This window comes from Ochlerotatus camptorhynchus, unplaced genomic scaffold (genome assembly GCF_037179485.1).
Source record: "Ochlerotatus camptorhynchus isolate MF236.1 unplaced genomic scaffold, CSIRO-AGI_Acam_v1.1 ptg000113l, whole genome shotgun sequence".
Taxonomy (NCBI): Eukaryota; Metazoa; Arthropoda; class Insecta; order Diptera; family Culicidae; genus Ochlerotatus; species Ochlerotatus camptorhynchus.
Window position 1 is genome coordinate 170,331 of NW_027040603.1, and position 17,215 is coordinate 187,545.

At 40.4% G+C, this 17,215-nt stretch overlaps 2 protein-coding genes across 2 annotated transcripts; one reads left to right on the top strand and one right to left on the bottom strand.

Moving 5' to 3' along the window:
- The first annotated feature begins 10,646 nt into the window (after positions 1-10,646).
- Positions 10,647-12,255, top strand: LOC135699653 (uncharacterized). Its single transcript, XM_065219943.1, has 5 exons — positions 10,647-10,749; positions 10,809-11,094; positions 11,175-11,679; positions 11,739-12,026; positions 12,099-12,255. Exons 1-5 carry the CDS (start codon positions 10,690-10,692, stop codon positions 12,253-12,255), a joined length of 1,296 nt encoding a protein of 431 aa, XP_065076015.1. The 5' UTR covers positions 10,647-10,689.
- On the bottom strand, positions 12,112-15,393 carry LOC135699651 (NF-X1-type zinc finger protein NFXL1-like). The gene is made up of 5 exons (XM_065219942.1): positions 14,334-15,393; positions 13,617-14,272; positions 13,277-13,556; positions 12,763-13,218; positions 12,112-12,704 (listed from the first exon to the last, which is right to left on the bottom strand). The coding sequence occupies exons 1-5, from the start codon at positions 15,222-15,224 to the stop codon at positions 12,288-12,290; spliced, it is 2,700 nt and encodes an 899-aa protein (XP_065076014.1). The 5' UTR covers positions 15,225-15,393; the 3' UTR covers positions 12,112-12,287.
- Positions 15,394-17,215: the final 1,822 nt, after the last annotated feature.

The window sequence follows — 17,215 nt, forward strand, 5'->3', positions numbered from 1 at the left end:
TGTTGCAATGTTGCAAAATAATCTTTTTGCTTGACATATGGCATCAGTTTGCGTAAATCGTCCAATTCAGCACTTGGCAATCCAAGTGGTTGATCCGCAATTGGATCGAAATCCTCGTCCAAATTCACGCTTGTATTATCGCATGTCGGATTTGACAGAATTTTGAATAAGGTTTTGCCTTGGTGTACTCCTGGAATCGCAATTAATTCGTCAACTTCATACCAGAAGCAGAGCGATTGATTACAGGCATCGTAAATGAAACTTTCTCATATCCCACTTCCCAGTTAGATGTTGGATCCATAGGAATTTCTAAAACTTCATGTTCATATTAGTATAGCATTTCCAACTAACTATTATGAGTTTTAGTTTTTCTATTCCACGTGAAACACGAGATGAAACAAAGGTCCTAATAGCATTTGTATTTGTTTTTGGTTGAATGACAGATTGGACTGTAAACATGTTTAAGGTCCAATCAGAGAGCTGTGCGATATTATAAAAACTTTCAAATTGGACGTTTTTTTCACATATTTTTATAATTTTCTGAATATTGATAATTAAAATTTCTAGAACAATACTTAGAGATGGTGAGCTCTGCAGTACAGAGAAGCATTAAACTCGATTTGTTTACAATTGTCAGATAGGACCTTTTGAAATGTTTATCTAGAAATGGTTTGTGGGCCCTTTACTCGCTACCCGAAGAACGCCCACGCAAACCAACAGCATCGTCAGGAAGGGGAAAATTTCCCCTACCCGATGTTGCTGTTGTGTCGCGTGGGTGTACTTCAAGTAGTGAGTAAAGGGCCCACAAACCATTTGTTTACAAATGGCTTTTGTGCCGTTTTCAAATGTTAGCACTGAAGTCAGCCTTTAATCATGAGTAATATTGGAGTTAATTTGGAGTAACTCTGAGTAGCTCGAGTTGCTCATTATTGAATGCACGGTAACACAGCAACCTGTTTTTGTGTGTGTTTATTTCCAAATGTCAAGGTTAGATATTTGAGGAAGCAAGCATTCCTGAAGTCTACAACCCACCATCATCCATTGACGGATAATACTGGATCACTATCTTCAAATCCCATAATGCTGACCATCAACATGAAAAGGATTGCATTCGTAAAAAAATCCAAGTGTTTTAGCGTCTCTGAGAAGAGTTAATTCATTTTTCATAACATCTTTAATAGAGTAATATTAAATACACTTTGCCTGGTTATAAAAACATTTTTACATAGGTTCAGCTGGAAATCGATGAAAAATGTTCGTATGCAACCTTTACTTCTCTAGTATAATATCAAGTGGCATCATCACTACTACTAACAGCTTAATGGTACTTAGAAAATATCAAAAATGAATAATGATTCACATGGTTTTCTAGAATATTTATTAAAATAAATTCCATTTTATAGTAAATAGTTATGGAATCGATGGAAAAGAAACTTTTCATCGTCTAGTTACATTTGTTTATTCAAAACTTTAAGCTCGTTCAAACCAAATAAAGCTCGTAACCTTCTTGATTTTTGTTCTCTTTAAATTCGTTCTATCTAATTTGAATTGCGTAAATTTACTGTTACCCTAATTTGATAGAAACGTTAAGCGACCCATCATAATGCACACCTTTCTGGATGTTTCAACAACGATTTCACTGTTGCTGGCATATTCTCCGGAGCTATCTATATAGCTAGCTAATTTTCTATCTTATTGTCCACTCATACCCAAAAGCTTCCACTTGACTCTACGATTCCCCAAGCTAACCATATAATCCAAGCTAAAATATCCCATTTAGACCCTTCAAATGATTTCACAAAACTTCAGACGGATGCGATGGATCTTTATGGATGGATTGATTTGGATTGGATGTCTGGCTTGGATAATCTTAAAAACACACATCCTGCTCAAATTATTTTTCAAGATTTAACATATACCTAAAGGTAATTGGACTACCTAGTTAGTATTTGTATCATTATAATAAAATAATTTGAAAATATCACATTAGTTTATTCAAAGAGTTTTTATTTGTTATTTGTTGATGAATGTGCGACTACTTTGATCTATTTTGAGTAATCATGAGTTACTCAAATTTACTCGCTGCATAAATATTAACTCTGAGTACAGCTGGCTTGTCCCATAATTATTCTCGATTGAGCATGGCCATGCGCATGATTGGCCGCCCACGGTTGCTACTCTGTTATTGCCAGATCAGCTGCAATCACACAGAGAACCAATAGACGATGCTTGGGACCAGCAATCATCCTCAATGTGTAAAAATTGGTGATCTCAAACTAGGCAATACCAGCGCCGGCCGCGACCAAATGCAGGTCAAGAAAGCAATGAGTAGGAATGTGTTGAATGTCAATTCGCTTTGATGGAAGCCTTTGAAGAACACCTCTGCACTTCCACGAGGAATGACTGGGATGTTGGGTAAGAGGGGTGAGCAGGTTTTGTGTTGGTAAACGATAAGCTGAATTATATTAACAAATAAAACGATTGACGAATCTTACATGCGGATAGGCCTGAGATAAGACTCATGATGTTCTTCTCGATAAGCAAAAACGATCGCTCTAAGGCCACCGAGACCCTCATATCACATCATACCGTTAATCGAGTTGTTGTAACCATTCAAACCCGGCACCGACGACGATGACAAGTTTCGCAAAATACATGATAAACTAGCGATTTGACCATAAATTTATTTAATATAAAAGGACCTAGAACCGCGTTCTCCTGCTCAGTAAGTACGCCACTGCAACCGACGATCTTTTAAATTCGAAAACTAAAAGCTACGAAAAAGCACTTCATTAAGTTCCACTTTCACGCGAGGTTCTATGTTTCGACTTGCTCTTTAAGCATTGTGCAGGCTATCGGATTAAACAAGATATTAGTTCTCTAAGGCAGTCAATAATGTATCCCAAACAGGATCAAGCGTGCGCCCTATTTTACCTAAACATTCTGAAATGTTCCGCCCGAGATCTATCAGTTACGATTTTCTACAATAGTGGCCTGGGATAAATCGTAATATCTTTTCCCCACAATGCTGTGTTCGTAGGCAATTTTTTTTGGATTCTAGACCCCCCTCCCCCCTCCTGCGTAGACAATTGTCCATATAAAAATTTAAAAATTTGTAAGGGCCGTGCCGTGGATAATTACCACCCCCCCCCCCCCCTTCTACGTAGTTTATGAACAGCCCCTTACCGACAGTATCGCTTTTCTTATGTTCCATTCTAGTTTTACTGATACATATATATCCAGATTTACTCAAAAGTGAGCCGAATTTTCCGGGCAAAAGCCGTGGAAAACCAGGAAAAACCTCTCGAATAATCCTGGGGGTGCACACATCTAAATTGCAATTGGTCGGAAAATCTCACACTAGCGAATCAATCTACGAAAAATCTTTTTTCATCTCTTGCATCTAAATCCATCTACTCTCATCGCTCTCCACCTTTTTGCAGGAAATCTTCAAAATCTTCCTTCTACCAACTAAGCGTGCGAGCATCTCACAACAGCAAAGAAAAAAAATTTCCTGCATGAAAATCTCACTCAGTCTAGGAGGGGGAGGTAGCTCATCGATTCTTCCGGTTCGCCTCCTAGCATCGTGATATAGCTCGATGACGTCTTTTCGTTGGCGTCTGCACTGGAAAATTCTCATAGCAGGCGTTGACGATAGGACGTTGTCGAGTTGTTGAATAGCAACTATCGTGGTAACTCACCGATTACCTGTCGATCTGCCAAATTTGGAAAGACGTCTGCATTGAATTGTCTCATATAATAATATTCCGCCCACTATATCACAAGAAATTGCGAGTAGCTGAGTGGAATGGAGATAAGTTAAGCATTGGGTACAGGATCAAGTCTCCCCTGGGTGGTGCCAGAAGATGAGCGCAATAGAATCATCAAGTTGCCATAAGGCACGGAATGAGACTATTGCATGGCTGGGTAGTCAAAGTCTTCCATTCGTTAGTCATTTCAGGTGGATTAGAACAGGTTTAGGTTTAGGGTGGGCGTTGGCCAGATTTGGATTTTTCAGATATAATCCTGGATTGGACCGGGATTATTTAGTACACTAGTAACCTCAACCTATGTCACAGTGTTTCATTGTGATTAATCAGCGCTCAATGGGTGAAATGTCAAATTTGCGGTGGGTTTGAGGAGAGGGGAGCTTGGAATGTAGAGCGCACTGCCCACTGGACGATTCTGAGGCCTGGCCAAGTGAGTGGGTTACGGGTTTATTTGATTGTACGTCATTTCCAAGTTATATATAGATACATTCATACCATTGGCATTTTGTATTTGAGATAAGACAGAGATAGGATGCGGAGGGCCCGCTTAGGGGGGCGTAACCCATGTTGTGGCTTCCATTTATTGGATAGTTCAGATAGGCTGGAAATGATAGGTTCATGGTGAGAAAATGAACCATATGGTGTCCGTTCACTGATCAAAATTAGATTCAAATCGTCAGGCCCTGCCATAGAATAAGGGGATTGACGATGATTTGTCCAGTCCGCATCGTGCTCTCTTGCCGTGGGGATGTATTTGCTTTTTGCTTAAGGAAGTGTTACTACTACCTAAAGCTACAACAAATTTAAACAGCACTTTTCAGTGCTCAATTTGTAAAAAAAAATCTACCTTGTTCAACTCTTATTCCTCTTCGATCCTTGTTTGGACCGAGGGGGGCGACTCTATCTAAGATGCAGAAAAGATTGTGATTTGCTGTGGCTAGCTGCGTGCACGTTGAGTAGATAGAAAGGAGATTGATGACGATTCTGAAGATTTTCTGCAAAAAGATGATGCGCGATGCAAGTAGATGCGAGAAATGCAAGAAGATTTTTAGAAGATTTTTCGAAGATTTTTCGAAGATTGATTCGCTAGTGTGAGATTTTTTGAGCATCTTAAATTGAGATTTAGATGTGTCGCCCCCCTCGGTTTGGACCCTACCCGAGGTAATCCTTCTTGGATATCAATTTGGAAAATTCCTCTTCGATCCTTCAGATTCTTATAGTAATCTGCTTGGAAGTCGATTTGGATAAAAATTTACTGCCGCCATGGCACCTAAACACAAAAGAAAGGGGCAAACTCTTGACCCCCCTTCTGATGAAATTAATTTGAGTAATCAATTTGATTTGCTCACGGATGATGAGAATGATCCATCATCCAAGAAAAATTCTAGTAAACTTTCCCGGCTTAATGCCAAGAAGGAAAAGATTCCCCTATTGTGATAACCACTTCCGATTTCCATGCTCTTCGCATGGAACTTTTGAATTTCGTGAAAGTTAAGTTTTCACTACAAATTGGACGTCGGGGTGAATGCCGTGTATTGGCTGAAACCTTGGACGGATTTAAATGTCTTCTCAAGTATCTTACTGAGAAGAAGCACAAATTTTTTACTTACGACACCAAAACTGAACGTGTGTTCAAGGTTGTCATGAAAGGACTGCCCAGTGGTGAATCCTTGGATCAGATCAAAGATGAACTGGCAAAATTACTTGGAGTTGTGCCACTCCGAGTAATCAAAATGAAAATGAAATCCCGTCCTGGCGATTCGCGCAACGGGATTTCTAATGATTTTTATTTAGTTCACTTCAAGTCTAGTGAACTAAACAACCTTAAGGCCTTAGAAAAAGCTAGCCTTATGCTCCATGTCCGAGTAAAGTGGGAACACTTCAGGAAGACTGGAGGAAATTTCCAAAACCTCACTCAGTGCCGTAAGTGCCAGGGATGGGGTCACGGAACTAAAAATTGCTACATGTCAGCTAAATGCATGAATTGTGGTGATTCCTCTCACGCAAAGGACGACTGTCCTGTGAAGGAAGATCCTAAGAAATTTAAATGTTCAAATTGTGGTGAAAACCACAAATCCAATTTTTGGGAATGTAAGACTCGCAAAGCGATCCTACAATCTCGTTCTAATCGACAGGTAGGAAACGCTCCACGTGTCCGACCAGGTACACATTCATCTGCTGTTAACAACGGTCAGCGAGGAACAAATTCTACATTCGTACCCGTAGGTACAAATATCACCCCTGCTTCAAATGTTTCATCTGTACCTACTCCCCTCGCTGCTAACAATGTTCAGCGAGTTAATGGAGCTACCTATGCTGCTATTGCAGCGGGTAGAAATCAAAATACTAACCAACGTTCTAACGGAAATTTTGACAATTTTGACTTAGGAAGCATTACTGCCCCTAAAATGGAATTTTTACAGAATTCATTAATTGACATGATTTCTGATATGCTTAAATCTAACTCCATGTTTGATGCTATTCAAACTGGAGTAAAATTTGCTAATAATATTGTCATGACTTTAAAATTCAGTAACGGATTTTAAAGCTTTAAGCATTTTAAATTGGAATGCTCGATCTCTTAAAGATAATGAAGACGAGCTATTTAACTTTTTGATAGTTTATAACGTGCATATTGCCGTTATAACTGAAACGTTCCTTAAACCTGACCATAAGGTTAAGAAGGACTCAAACTATTTAATTTATAGAAATGATCGTCTTGATGGACCCTGTGGTGGCGTTGCCATCATTGTTCATAGACAAATCAAACATAAAATTCTTTCTTCATTTGAAACCAAAGTTTTTGAAACTTTGGGAGTTTCTGTTGAAACAAAATTTGGACAACTTACGTTTATAGCTGCCTATTTGCCATTCCAATGCGTAGGTCAGCAAAAGAATTTTCTCAAGGGTGACCTTCAGAAACTTACCCGTCATAGGTCTAAATTCTTCTTTATTGGTGATTGTAATGCAAAACACCGTTCATGGAATAATGCTCAAAGCAATTCCAATGGTAATATTCTGTTTGATGATTGTTCTGCAGGTTATTACACTATTCAATATCCAAACAGTCCAACATGCTTTTCTTCTGCAAGAAATCCCTCAACTATTGATTTGGTCTTAACTGATTCATGTCAACTTTGTAGCCAATTGGTTACTCATGTCCCAAGAAATAATTTGTAATCCCAACAGCTCTATTTTCAATTACCATAGAGCTGATTGGGAGCAATATCGAACATTTATGGAATATAACTTTGATCCAAACATTCCTTTGCAAACTAAAGATGAAATTAATTATGCTCTTGAATCTCTGACTACTTCTATAGTTGAAACAAGAGCTGCCTCAGTACCAAAATGCGAGGTTAAATTCGATTCAATCATAATAGACGACGATCTTCAGCTTTCGATCCGTCTTAAAAATGTCCGTAGGAGACAATAACAAAGAACACGTGATCCTGCCATGAAAGTTATCTGGCGGGATTTACAAAAACAAATTAAAAAACGATTCTCTACCCTGAGGAACAAAACTTTTGAAAATAATGTTTCTAAATTAGACCCGAGTTCCAAACCCTTTTGGAAACTCACAAAAATTTTGAAAAAAACCTCAAAAGCCTATTCCAGCGCTTAAAGAAGGTGGTAAAATTTTGATCACAAATTTGGAAAAATCTCAGAAACTTGCTAAGCAATTCGAGAGTTCCCATAATTTCAGTTTGGGTCTTACTAGTCCTATTGAGAATCAGGTTGCTCGGGATTTTCAGAATATTTTCGCTCGGGAAAATATTTTTGATGATTCCTGGGGGACTGATTTGGACGAAGTAAGGTCTATAACTAAAAAGTTTGATAATATCAAAGCTCCAGGTGATGATGGAATTTTCTATACCCTCATCAAAAAACTCCCAGAGAGTACCTTGTCTTTCTTGGTAAAATTATTTAACCCATGTTTCCATTTGGCATACTTTCCTGATAAATGGAAAAATGCAAAAGTTGTTCCAATTTTGAAGCCGGATAAAAATCCAGCTGAAGCTTCTAGCTACCGTCCAATAAGTTTGCTTTCTTCAATAAGTAAACTTTTTGAAAAGATAATTTTAAATAGAATGATGCTTCACATCAATACGAACTCAATTTTTGCTGCATTAAAAATGTAACCCAAACCCAAAATTTTATCAATTTTGGTACACTGGAACTATTTTAAATAAGAACGATTACATTTGCAAAAATCACCGTATAGCGCCCCTCGGTGTCACTTTGTATGGTAGCAAGCTGTCATTTTGTCAGTTTAGTGTCAAACAGTGAAGTTATGCTTTAAATCTTAATTTAAAAATCGAGATGAAAGTGTGTGGGTTCGAAAAAAAATATCGCTGTGCTCAGAAAACAAAGCTCTTTCAGATAATATATAAAAACCGATTAATTTTTCAAAATTAAAGAACCCAATTGATGATATTTTGTATTGCGGTCCCATTTGACATGCAGATTATGAATATGCAATTACCACAATACTACCCATAATCGCATATCAGTCCCATCTTTGCTTGATTTCCTATCCATGGGACTGATATGCAATTATAAGTCGAAGAACCCAATTTCATTTGAAAATCACATCCAAGTAGACGATTACATTCATGGCTAACAGCAAGGTTGCAAAGACTCATTTCAGCTAAAATAATGTTTTTCGAAATAATAAAACCAAAAGATGGTATGATGGCATGTTTTACTTGTAACTTACAAGAAGAGGTTACAAAGTATGCGTTGGAAACATAAAACCTGTAAATTTTGCTTTCTATGAGTCACAATCAGCGATTTGCTGATCGCTGAGTGAGTGAGTGAGTGAGTGAGTGAGTTTGTGAAAAATCGCTGATTGTGACTCTCATGAAGTGAAATAAATAGGTTTAATATGTCAAACACATTCTTTGCAACCTCTTCTTGTATCCTACCAATTCAAAATTTGATCATGGCATCTAATTATTTCATAATTTAGAAAAACATTGTTTTAGCTGAAATGAGTCTTTGCAACCTTGGCTAACAGTGATGGAAAAGTTCGCGAAAACTCACTATGACTCACGAACTTTTCCCTTGATGAACTTCATGAAATATCGCGAACTTTTCCAACACTGATGGCTAATATGATTTGGAAATTGATAGAAATTTTGATTTTTTCTTCTTCTGTCTTTCAGTAATTCAATACATCCATACACTGATAAAATTTCAAAGATTGTTTTTATGTGTCCCACACATGAATTCTAATGTGATCAACAAATGATATCTATGTGTCGGACACATACTTTTGTACACATAAAAGCCATGTGTAACCACATATACTATTCATTTGACTCATAAATTTCATGTGTGCTTCTGGATGGATTCTGTTTATGTGTGGTCACATGAAAATCATGTGAAATTTTACATGAAAATTCGTCAATAAAAATGTGTGGAATTCTATTTAGTGTAATATCGAGTAAGGGATAGTTGACTGTACATGCAATAAAAACACAAAATGTGTATGTGTTGTTGTTGTTGTTTGTGTTTGGCCTTAAATGATGTACCTTTGAAATTGACGTGATCGAGTAGCGATTTTCTTTTCTTTAGATCAAGACGATGAAGTTTTGAAGAAGACAACGATATTATCTATCTGCACGCTGGATCAACATATAGCCATGCTCGAGAGATAGAACATCATTTTATTTTCATAAAACCAGAACCATCATAACAGATTATCAGGAAAGCCATTTGGGATATGGGAAGAAAATTGGAGGACCTTGATCCACTCACCTTCTGGAACAATCATCACGAAGAGCGTCCACAAGAGAGTAGTAGTAGTGGCCATATTGCCCCGAGTGGCTGGGTGGATATACGATAAACAACAAGATAAGAATATCAAGATTCAGCTACTACGGGCACATCCTTAGGAGCGATCCAGACGGAATTTTGAAAATAACACGCAAGAACAGAATACCAGAACCCAATAAAATTGGAAGACCGGGATATACCTGGAAAACCTGTATTCGACAGGACGTAGAGAGGAGCAAAATTCCCATTGAAGTATTGCACAAGAAAGGAGCAAGTTCAAACAAACCACTAAAAATTGTATACCAGCATGGTGGAGTCGGAATTTGAGACTAGCAGCGACTCTGGCTGGGATAGTGAAACAGAAGACCTACTTCCTTCGGACTTCTCCGGATTCAGTGATGAGGACCCCATCATGAGAGGAACCGATTCTGGCGAAGAAGTCGGTTCGATGCAACGACAATAACCAACAAAGCCACCCGGTCGGTTGATTTAGCAACACAAGTAAGCCCAGAATTTCATTTGTAAGTTCACACAATCGTTACATTAACATGCTGCCCAAATAGATCCCAATTCAAATGTGTTAGCAGTGCTTTTTAACCACCATTGCAATGGTTGTCTCTTCTGGCGTTCGAGTAGTGGATCTATTAGACAGAACAGGCGCAGACAACTGAGCCCCCACGGCTACAACCTATGGTCTGCCAAAAAAAATTGTTTGATTTCCAGCTTTGCTCAGGTAACGACACTCGGTCGCAAGGTGTCCAGATATTCTTTATTATACGTTATATGTTATTGTCGCTGGTTAGTTGGTAAAATTTATTAAGTTATCATCAGTTAGTTTGGAAAATAGGCATTTTTGAGCTTAGATTTTTCTCATGAGAAATTTGGAATGAAATATTAATGAACACCCCAACACTTTCTGATTTACAGTGTTGCGTCGAATCAGCAAGCAAATTCACATACTGCCTCTTCTATCCACACACACACACCAATCAGATCGGTTTGTTGTTATAAATCAAAATAGCCGAAAGATGATTGAAATTTTGTTGATAAAGGTAACCACAACCCGGTTGATTGCAGGATTGTACAGTTAGTTGGTCGGTTGACACCGGCGGGAAAAGTTCTAGCCATTGTGGCGACGATGGACCGATATAATTTGAGTACATTTGGCATCGAGAAAACCCGGGAAGAAGTCAACAATGTAAGTGGGATTTATTCATTAAAGATCGTAATCATGATTTAACTGTAAGTTCCTCGCAGGACTTTCCACCGTGGTTCGTCAATTTCCAGAATCCACTCGAGCTGTACCGTGCCCAGCCGAGCTACATCTGGTGCCAGGCGTCATACCTGTTCGGAGCACTACTTTGCATAATCCACGCATTCAAACGAGGCGGACGATGGCCGTATCTTTTCCTCGGTGCGCTTTGTCATGGATTAGTCGTCGAGCTGATAACCTACTATGTGCCTAGTATTGATAACTTTTGGCATTCAAAAACGCCTATCGATTTCTTCGGTCACCGATTACCGCTGTACATTATCTTTCTCTGTGAGTACAACCAACTTTGTGTCGGTTTCGGTTCATCTTATCTAATCGAAATTACTGTCGATTGTTCCTATCGAATACAGACCCGGTGTTCTACTATCAGGCGCATTGGGCCGTATCCAAATTGCACCTCAAATGTCGCTGGTCGGAGCATATGGCTGCTGGGTTGCTGGTGGTACTCATTGATCTACCGTACGACATCGTTAGCGTAAAGTTCGTCCACTGGACGTGGCACGATACCGATCCGAACATAGCCGATCGGCACTACTGGGTGCCGTGGAATTCGTACTACTTCCATGCAACATTTGCTTTCGCTTTTTCATTCTTTTTCCACAATGTGCGTAAATGGATGGACCGTCGGAAGTTGGATCGCTGGCAGGCAGGATCTGTGAAAGCTGAACTGACCGCGGTGGTAGTGGCGGCCTTACTTTCGTTCCCAGGTGGAGCTTTGCTCTTCATTCCGTTGTATCATCCCTTTCACGATTTCTACAATGTGCCCGGAGAGGTGACGGCCGTTACGCTTCTGTTCGTTTTCTTGACCACGTTGTGGAAATTTGATCGAAAGAGCAACAGGAGACTGCCGGAACGGTAGATGCTTCGACGAAAGGAGTTTAAACATTGCTGAATAATCTTCCATCATCTTTCAGTTTGGACACCATGGGAAGGGCTCTGATGCTGCATTTGGTCGTCCACTATTCCGTATTCTTTGCTATGGTGGCCTTCCTGAACCCAGAGGACGTAGTTGCCGCTGGTCTCCACGAGCCAATCGGTGACTGTCAGGCTAAAACCCCAGTTCACACCATACTGAAAACCCTGGAGAAACGCACCTATCTGTGCGCGGACGATTACGACGAGCAGTACTTTGATTTTCACTGTCTAGAACGGCCACCCAAAGAGGGAGCCTACTGGTACACAATCTGCGGAACTCCGTTTGAGTAAGTGACTGGTGATAGATGCCATTTATAACGCATCCCGGATTCTAATAGGGCTTTCTTTCTCATTTGCAGAAACCGAGCGGAATACGTTTTGGTACTATCTCTTATTTGCTTCGTAGCGCTAATGGTGTTCCGATCAATTCACATCGACTATGACATTCGTTTCGATGTCTACGATTTAGTTCGCAAGGACAAAAAATCAACGAAGGAAAGCAAAAAAGTTAAATAGGTAACTACAACCTACCTCGATAACAAATAAAACTAGTTAGCTAAAATGAAATAGACAGCCATGGCAAGCACGAGAAATCCCACAGACAGTAGTACATAGAGCAAGTAATTCGTTTCTTTGGTTTCCTCCACCTGGATCCGTTTGCGTTCCCGGTACTTTTTGGGGCCAAACTTTTTCTCGTACTCTTCCAGAGCACGTTGGTTCTCTGCTTCTTCCTGTTCCTTTTGGAGACGTTCCCTCTCCGTCAGCTGGCGAGTTCGACTTTGTTTCACTTTTTCGCAGCCTTCGTCACATTCCAGAGCTTTGGATTTGCTTCGGGCTACGCTACAGTTGACTTCCATTCTGCGCGTTCGACAGTCGCAGGTTATTTTAACTTTTTTGCTGCAAGCTTCCGGATTTGGACAGTCGCTCGAGTGACACGTGGAGTTGCAACGGTGACCACATGGAAACTGTGGATAAAAATGTGCCCTTAGTTACTTGTAGTGCATAATTTGATTAGAATCTTACGTTCTTAATACACTTCTGACCGCAGCTGAGTATTTTTTCCCTGTAAAGGTTCAGTTCATCCTCAGTCTTGTCGTCGCTGTAGAATTCGTGACATTTGTAGAAAATCTGCGTCAAACCGCAATGGCAAGCCGTTTTGGTGGGAGCCCGACACGGATTGCATGGTGGCGGATGGCAGGGTTTCTTGCAAGGATGAGTGCATCCTTTAGGTCTCGGAATTGTACATCCAGCCGTACAGGATTGACACTTTGGTTCCTCTTGAGTTGAGTTTAGATTTTTCACCACATGGCATTGCTTTGGGCAGGTGTGTACTCCACATTTCAGAGCACGACCACACTCTCGTCCACAAGATGTCGGTTTAGAGAGGTAGCACGCCCAAAGAGCCGTTTCGTGACCTCCGATGCATGTAACCGAAACTTTTACCTCACACTGTGGATGGGGAAGTCGTTTGATTTCGACCTAGGATTGAAGAAATCTTTATTATACTGATTCGGAAGCGAAAATGAGAAAAACTCACAATTTCCAACGGAACATCCCACGGTCCTACGGGTTTGAAGTTCTTATCTTTCGTTACAACTCTTACCGCATCGTGGCACTTGGCCCCACAAGGATGCTCACAATTGGTAGTGTCATTTTTCAGACCGCAAACCTGCTGACAAGCCGGACAGTCGCCCTGGTGGCAGTGGTGAGGATTCGTGTGGTGACATTTAGACGGGATGCGGCACGGTAAGCGACACTTGACAGAGCCTACTTTTTTCTCACGGCCACAGGGAACTTCCAGCATTGTTCCATTGCATCTGAAATATTTATCGTTTGAACTCCATAAATCCATCACAGGCGGCATTGATTCCACTTACCTGCACTTGACCGTCGCCTTCTGATTGCACGGATAGCACGGTCCGTGATGACACAATGAGGAACACTTGTGCTTCCCACATGTCAGCGTTTTTCCGCATAGCTTGTCACATGGGGGGCACTGCCCATCGCAGCACTTCCTGTTACAGGGATGTTTATTGCAGCTCTTAACGTTTTTACACTTAGTCTCGCAAACCAGCTGCTTGTGGCAGGCCACCTCCTTGATCATGTTTCCACATCTACACGGCTTCTTCATCAGTTCCATACACTGGCCACACTTGCCCGGGTGGCACCGCTCGCTGCATCGATGTTCTTGGCATTCCAGAAACTTCTGGCATGTATCGCCACACGTTCCAATTTCCTCAGAACAGGCCGCAACCGAGCTGGTCTTACCGCAAGGACAAGTCCTCGGCATTCCCATCGGGCATTCACCGCAATCACCCTCGTGGCAAACTTTCTCGCACCGATGCAATCCACAAGCATACGGATTTCCACAAACTTTACCACACTGCCAACGGGACTCGTAACAGTTGACTTCTTTGGTTTTTGCCCCGCAGAGGCACTTTTGCTTGCTCCGACTTTTGCACGGTGGACACTCGTCGATCGAGTGGCACACTGCTCCGCACTCGTGAATACCACAGTTTCGCTTCTGCTTGCACTGTAATGAAACAAATCAAATGAGTTCCCCTCTTTTATTCAAGATTTCAAGAACTGCTCACCGATTTTAGGCAGGTCCAGCTTCGCTGCGAGCACCGAATTGTCTTCTGAGCCGATTGGCCGCACTTGCACGAGACTGAAATCGTTTGCGGACACGGTGGGCACGGCCCCGGATGGCACAGGAGCACACAACTATGACCACAATCTGGTACCAGTCGCTTCCGGCAGGTTTCTCCACACGAGTGCGGAATCAACCAGAGATGATTCTGCGGATTCTGTTCCTTTCCACAGAAACAATCGTAGTGCCTCGGTATATCTACCTTTTCGTACTCCTTGCGGCACTTTGGGCAATCCCAATGTACAGAAAGAGCCGGCTTCGGGACATACTCTCCCATATTGTTGTAGTATCCCTCTTGCTGCTCATGGCTCATCCGCTTCAACGATATACTATCGTTGGCCCACCGCTGAATGCACAGCAAATGGAAAAATGTAAAACAGGTCTGGCAAGACCAAATCGAATCCGCCCGCTTCACCGTCCCGATACAAATCAAACACACGGCCGAACGCGATTCCAGTAGATTCTGCAGATATTCCTGAGTCTTGCCAATGTCCATTCCAGCGCCGGCGTAATTCTTCAATACACTGCCCAGAATTTCCTGCGATGAAGAGCCCCCCTCGTCCTCATCCTCGCTCGATTCATACTGCTGGGTGTACTTCTTGGCCGACTCGACGTGCTTTCGGTGGGCCTGGTGGAATTTTTCCTCCGATTTCTTAACGAAACTATCATTGCCACTTGGTTCTGCCACCGACGGTTTCTTACCGCTGGTCGCCCGATGATGCTTCTGGTTGGAGCTGCTTATCACCGCATCATCTCCGCCGGCACTGGTCTTTTGCCATGGATTCGCTGATTGAGCACTGTTTTTATGGTGCTGTTGACGGTTGCGGTGAGACATCTTGCAAAATTAACTATTCCCAGGAAAAGCACTGTTCCGAAAAAAAAATTCCGTGATAGTCGTCGATAGTTTTCTATTGTTGCCTCTTTTTCTGCTAAATAACTGCCGTATAAATGATATGCGTGGAACAGTATACAGTCGATTGGCGTTTTTCGCCTTCTGACGTGGTGCGACTGTTTGACACTTTGTTGAGTTGAAGATGTAAGTGGGAGTGATCTCCTCTACAGTGCACTACTGGACTTATGCGTGTGTAATATCAAACATTTTTAATTAATTAAGTATACGAGTATACCCTCATTTCATTTATGAAGCACTTAAATTGGTGAAGAAAAATGAGTTAAGTGAAAGATTCAACTTGAAAGTCGATTTTAGCAGCCTTGATTTTGAAAAAAAATTCAATATCTTGTAAAATTTTGTAATATCTTGTAAAACTAATCTGGAACATGAATAATTTTCGAGGTTTCGTGATAAGGAAACATCTGAACATTTCTAGCTATTTTTTAAAATGCTGTATATAAAAATACACACAATAGTAAATTATCGAGATTTCTAATTTAGAAAACTATTCTAGTCTTGAAAAGCATATTTTTTTTTTTGATTATGGATTGTGGAAACATGTTCAAGATCCCATACTTGGAGATTTTATTTTCTAATGTTTAATGCTTAATGAAGCACATGCAGAGGAACATCCATAAATGATGTATTGGTTGTTTCTTCTGACGTTCGAGTAATGGATCTATTGGTAAAGATTTATTTATTTATTTATTTCACCAATCAGTGTAGACCCTATATACATTTAGTTACATTTGTATTATTCTCTACGGGATAAAACTCTTGCAGTCAATATTATTCTTAATCTAGCTTATTAGGCATAGTTACATAAATAATCTTAAAATATTTATAAAGCATAGCAATTTGCCTTCGTTTCTTCAGTGTTTCAATGTTAATCAACATATAACGTGACCTCCACACGTGGAAGGAAGTGGAAATAAAGTCCAGGCTAGTTTTCTAAGAGCTAATAACAACTTTTTTAAGCTGATTCTATACGACTTATATAAGTTTCTTGGTATGGTCCAAACTACACTGCAATATTCGAGAATTGATCTTGTGTAAGCTATATCGTATCAAATGTTCACCTTAAGGCTGATATTGGTATTCGTTAAGCATCTCCAACTTCACGCAAGAAGTAATAAAAACCTTGATTAGTAAAGTACATGAGTTTTGATGGATCCCTAAAATGCTAGCTACATGTCTGCAATGACAAATCCAAAGAAAAAAAATGATAGCTAAATCTTTCGATAAATCCAAACCAGTGTTGGAAAAGTTCACCGTAACTCACTACACGGAACGAAAATCAATTATTTTATTCCTGTGTTTTGCATTTTTGCCAAAACATCAGCCTTATTGAGGGGGGCGTAGATGCTCGAAACATTTCACACTACCGAATCAATCTACGAAAAATCTTCTTTCATCGTGCATCATCTTTTTGCAGGTAATCTTCAGAATCATCATCAATCTCCTTTCTATCTACTCAGCATACGCGCAGTTAACCATAGCAAAACAAAATCTGTCCTGCTTCCTCGAGCCTCATACATTCCATAAGACAAACCCCGACCAAGCATTTCGTTAATTTTCTTTAATTTTCTATACATCGTTGAAGATCCATTCATAAGAAAAATCGATAGCGATCGTCACCATTTCATGACTAATTGTAAAGATGCTAAAAGCGAAGACAACAAATCAAGAAGACTGGCAACTCTTCCATTTTCTCATACGAACGCTATGAGACAGGTACAATCGCGTCATCTGCCGCTCAAAGGTAAATGCTTCGAACGAATTTGATAGCAAAGATTAAATCCTCAGAAGAAGAGTTTGTGTATTTGCTCATTTTTCTATGCGTTGCTTCCACCTTCACTCAAGCGCAGCGCCATTGTATCTGTCACTTGGATTCTGGTAAAGTTGCCAGTCTTCTTGATTTGTAGTCTTTGCTA

Excerpts from the sequence above, each read along its gene's own strand:
- LOC135699653 (XM_065219943.1), top strand. The coding sequence starts at position 10,690 with ATGGACCGATATAATTTGAGTACATTTGGCATCGAGAAAACCCGGGAA. Across the intron at positions 10,750-10,808 it reads CCCGGGAAGAAGTCAACAAT|GACTTTCCACCGTGGTTCGT; the intron begins GTAAGTGGGATT and ends AGTTCCTCGCAG. Across the intron at positions 11,680-11,738 it reads AACAGGAGACTGCCGGAACG|TTTGGACACCATGGGAAGGG; the intron begins GTAGATGCTTCG and ends ATCATCTTTCAG.
- LOC135699651 (XM_065219942.1), bottom strand. The coding sequence starts at position 15,224 with ATGTCTCACCGCAACCGTCAACAGCACCATAAAAACAGTGCTCAATCA. Across the intron at positions 14,273-14,333 it reads GCTGGACCTGCCTAAAATCG|TGCAAGCAGAAGCGAAACTG; the intron begins GTGAGCAGTTCT and ends GTTTCATTACAG. Across the intron at positions 12,705-12,762 it reads GTCAGAAGTGTATTAAGAAC|TTTCCATGTGGTCACCGTTG; the intron begins GTAAGATTCTAA and ends TTTTATCCACAG.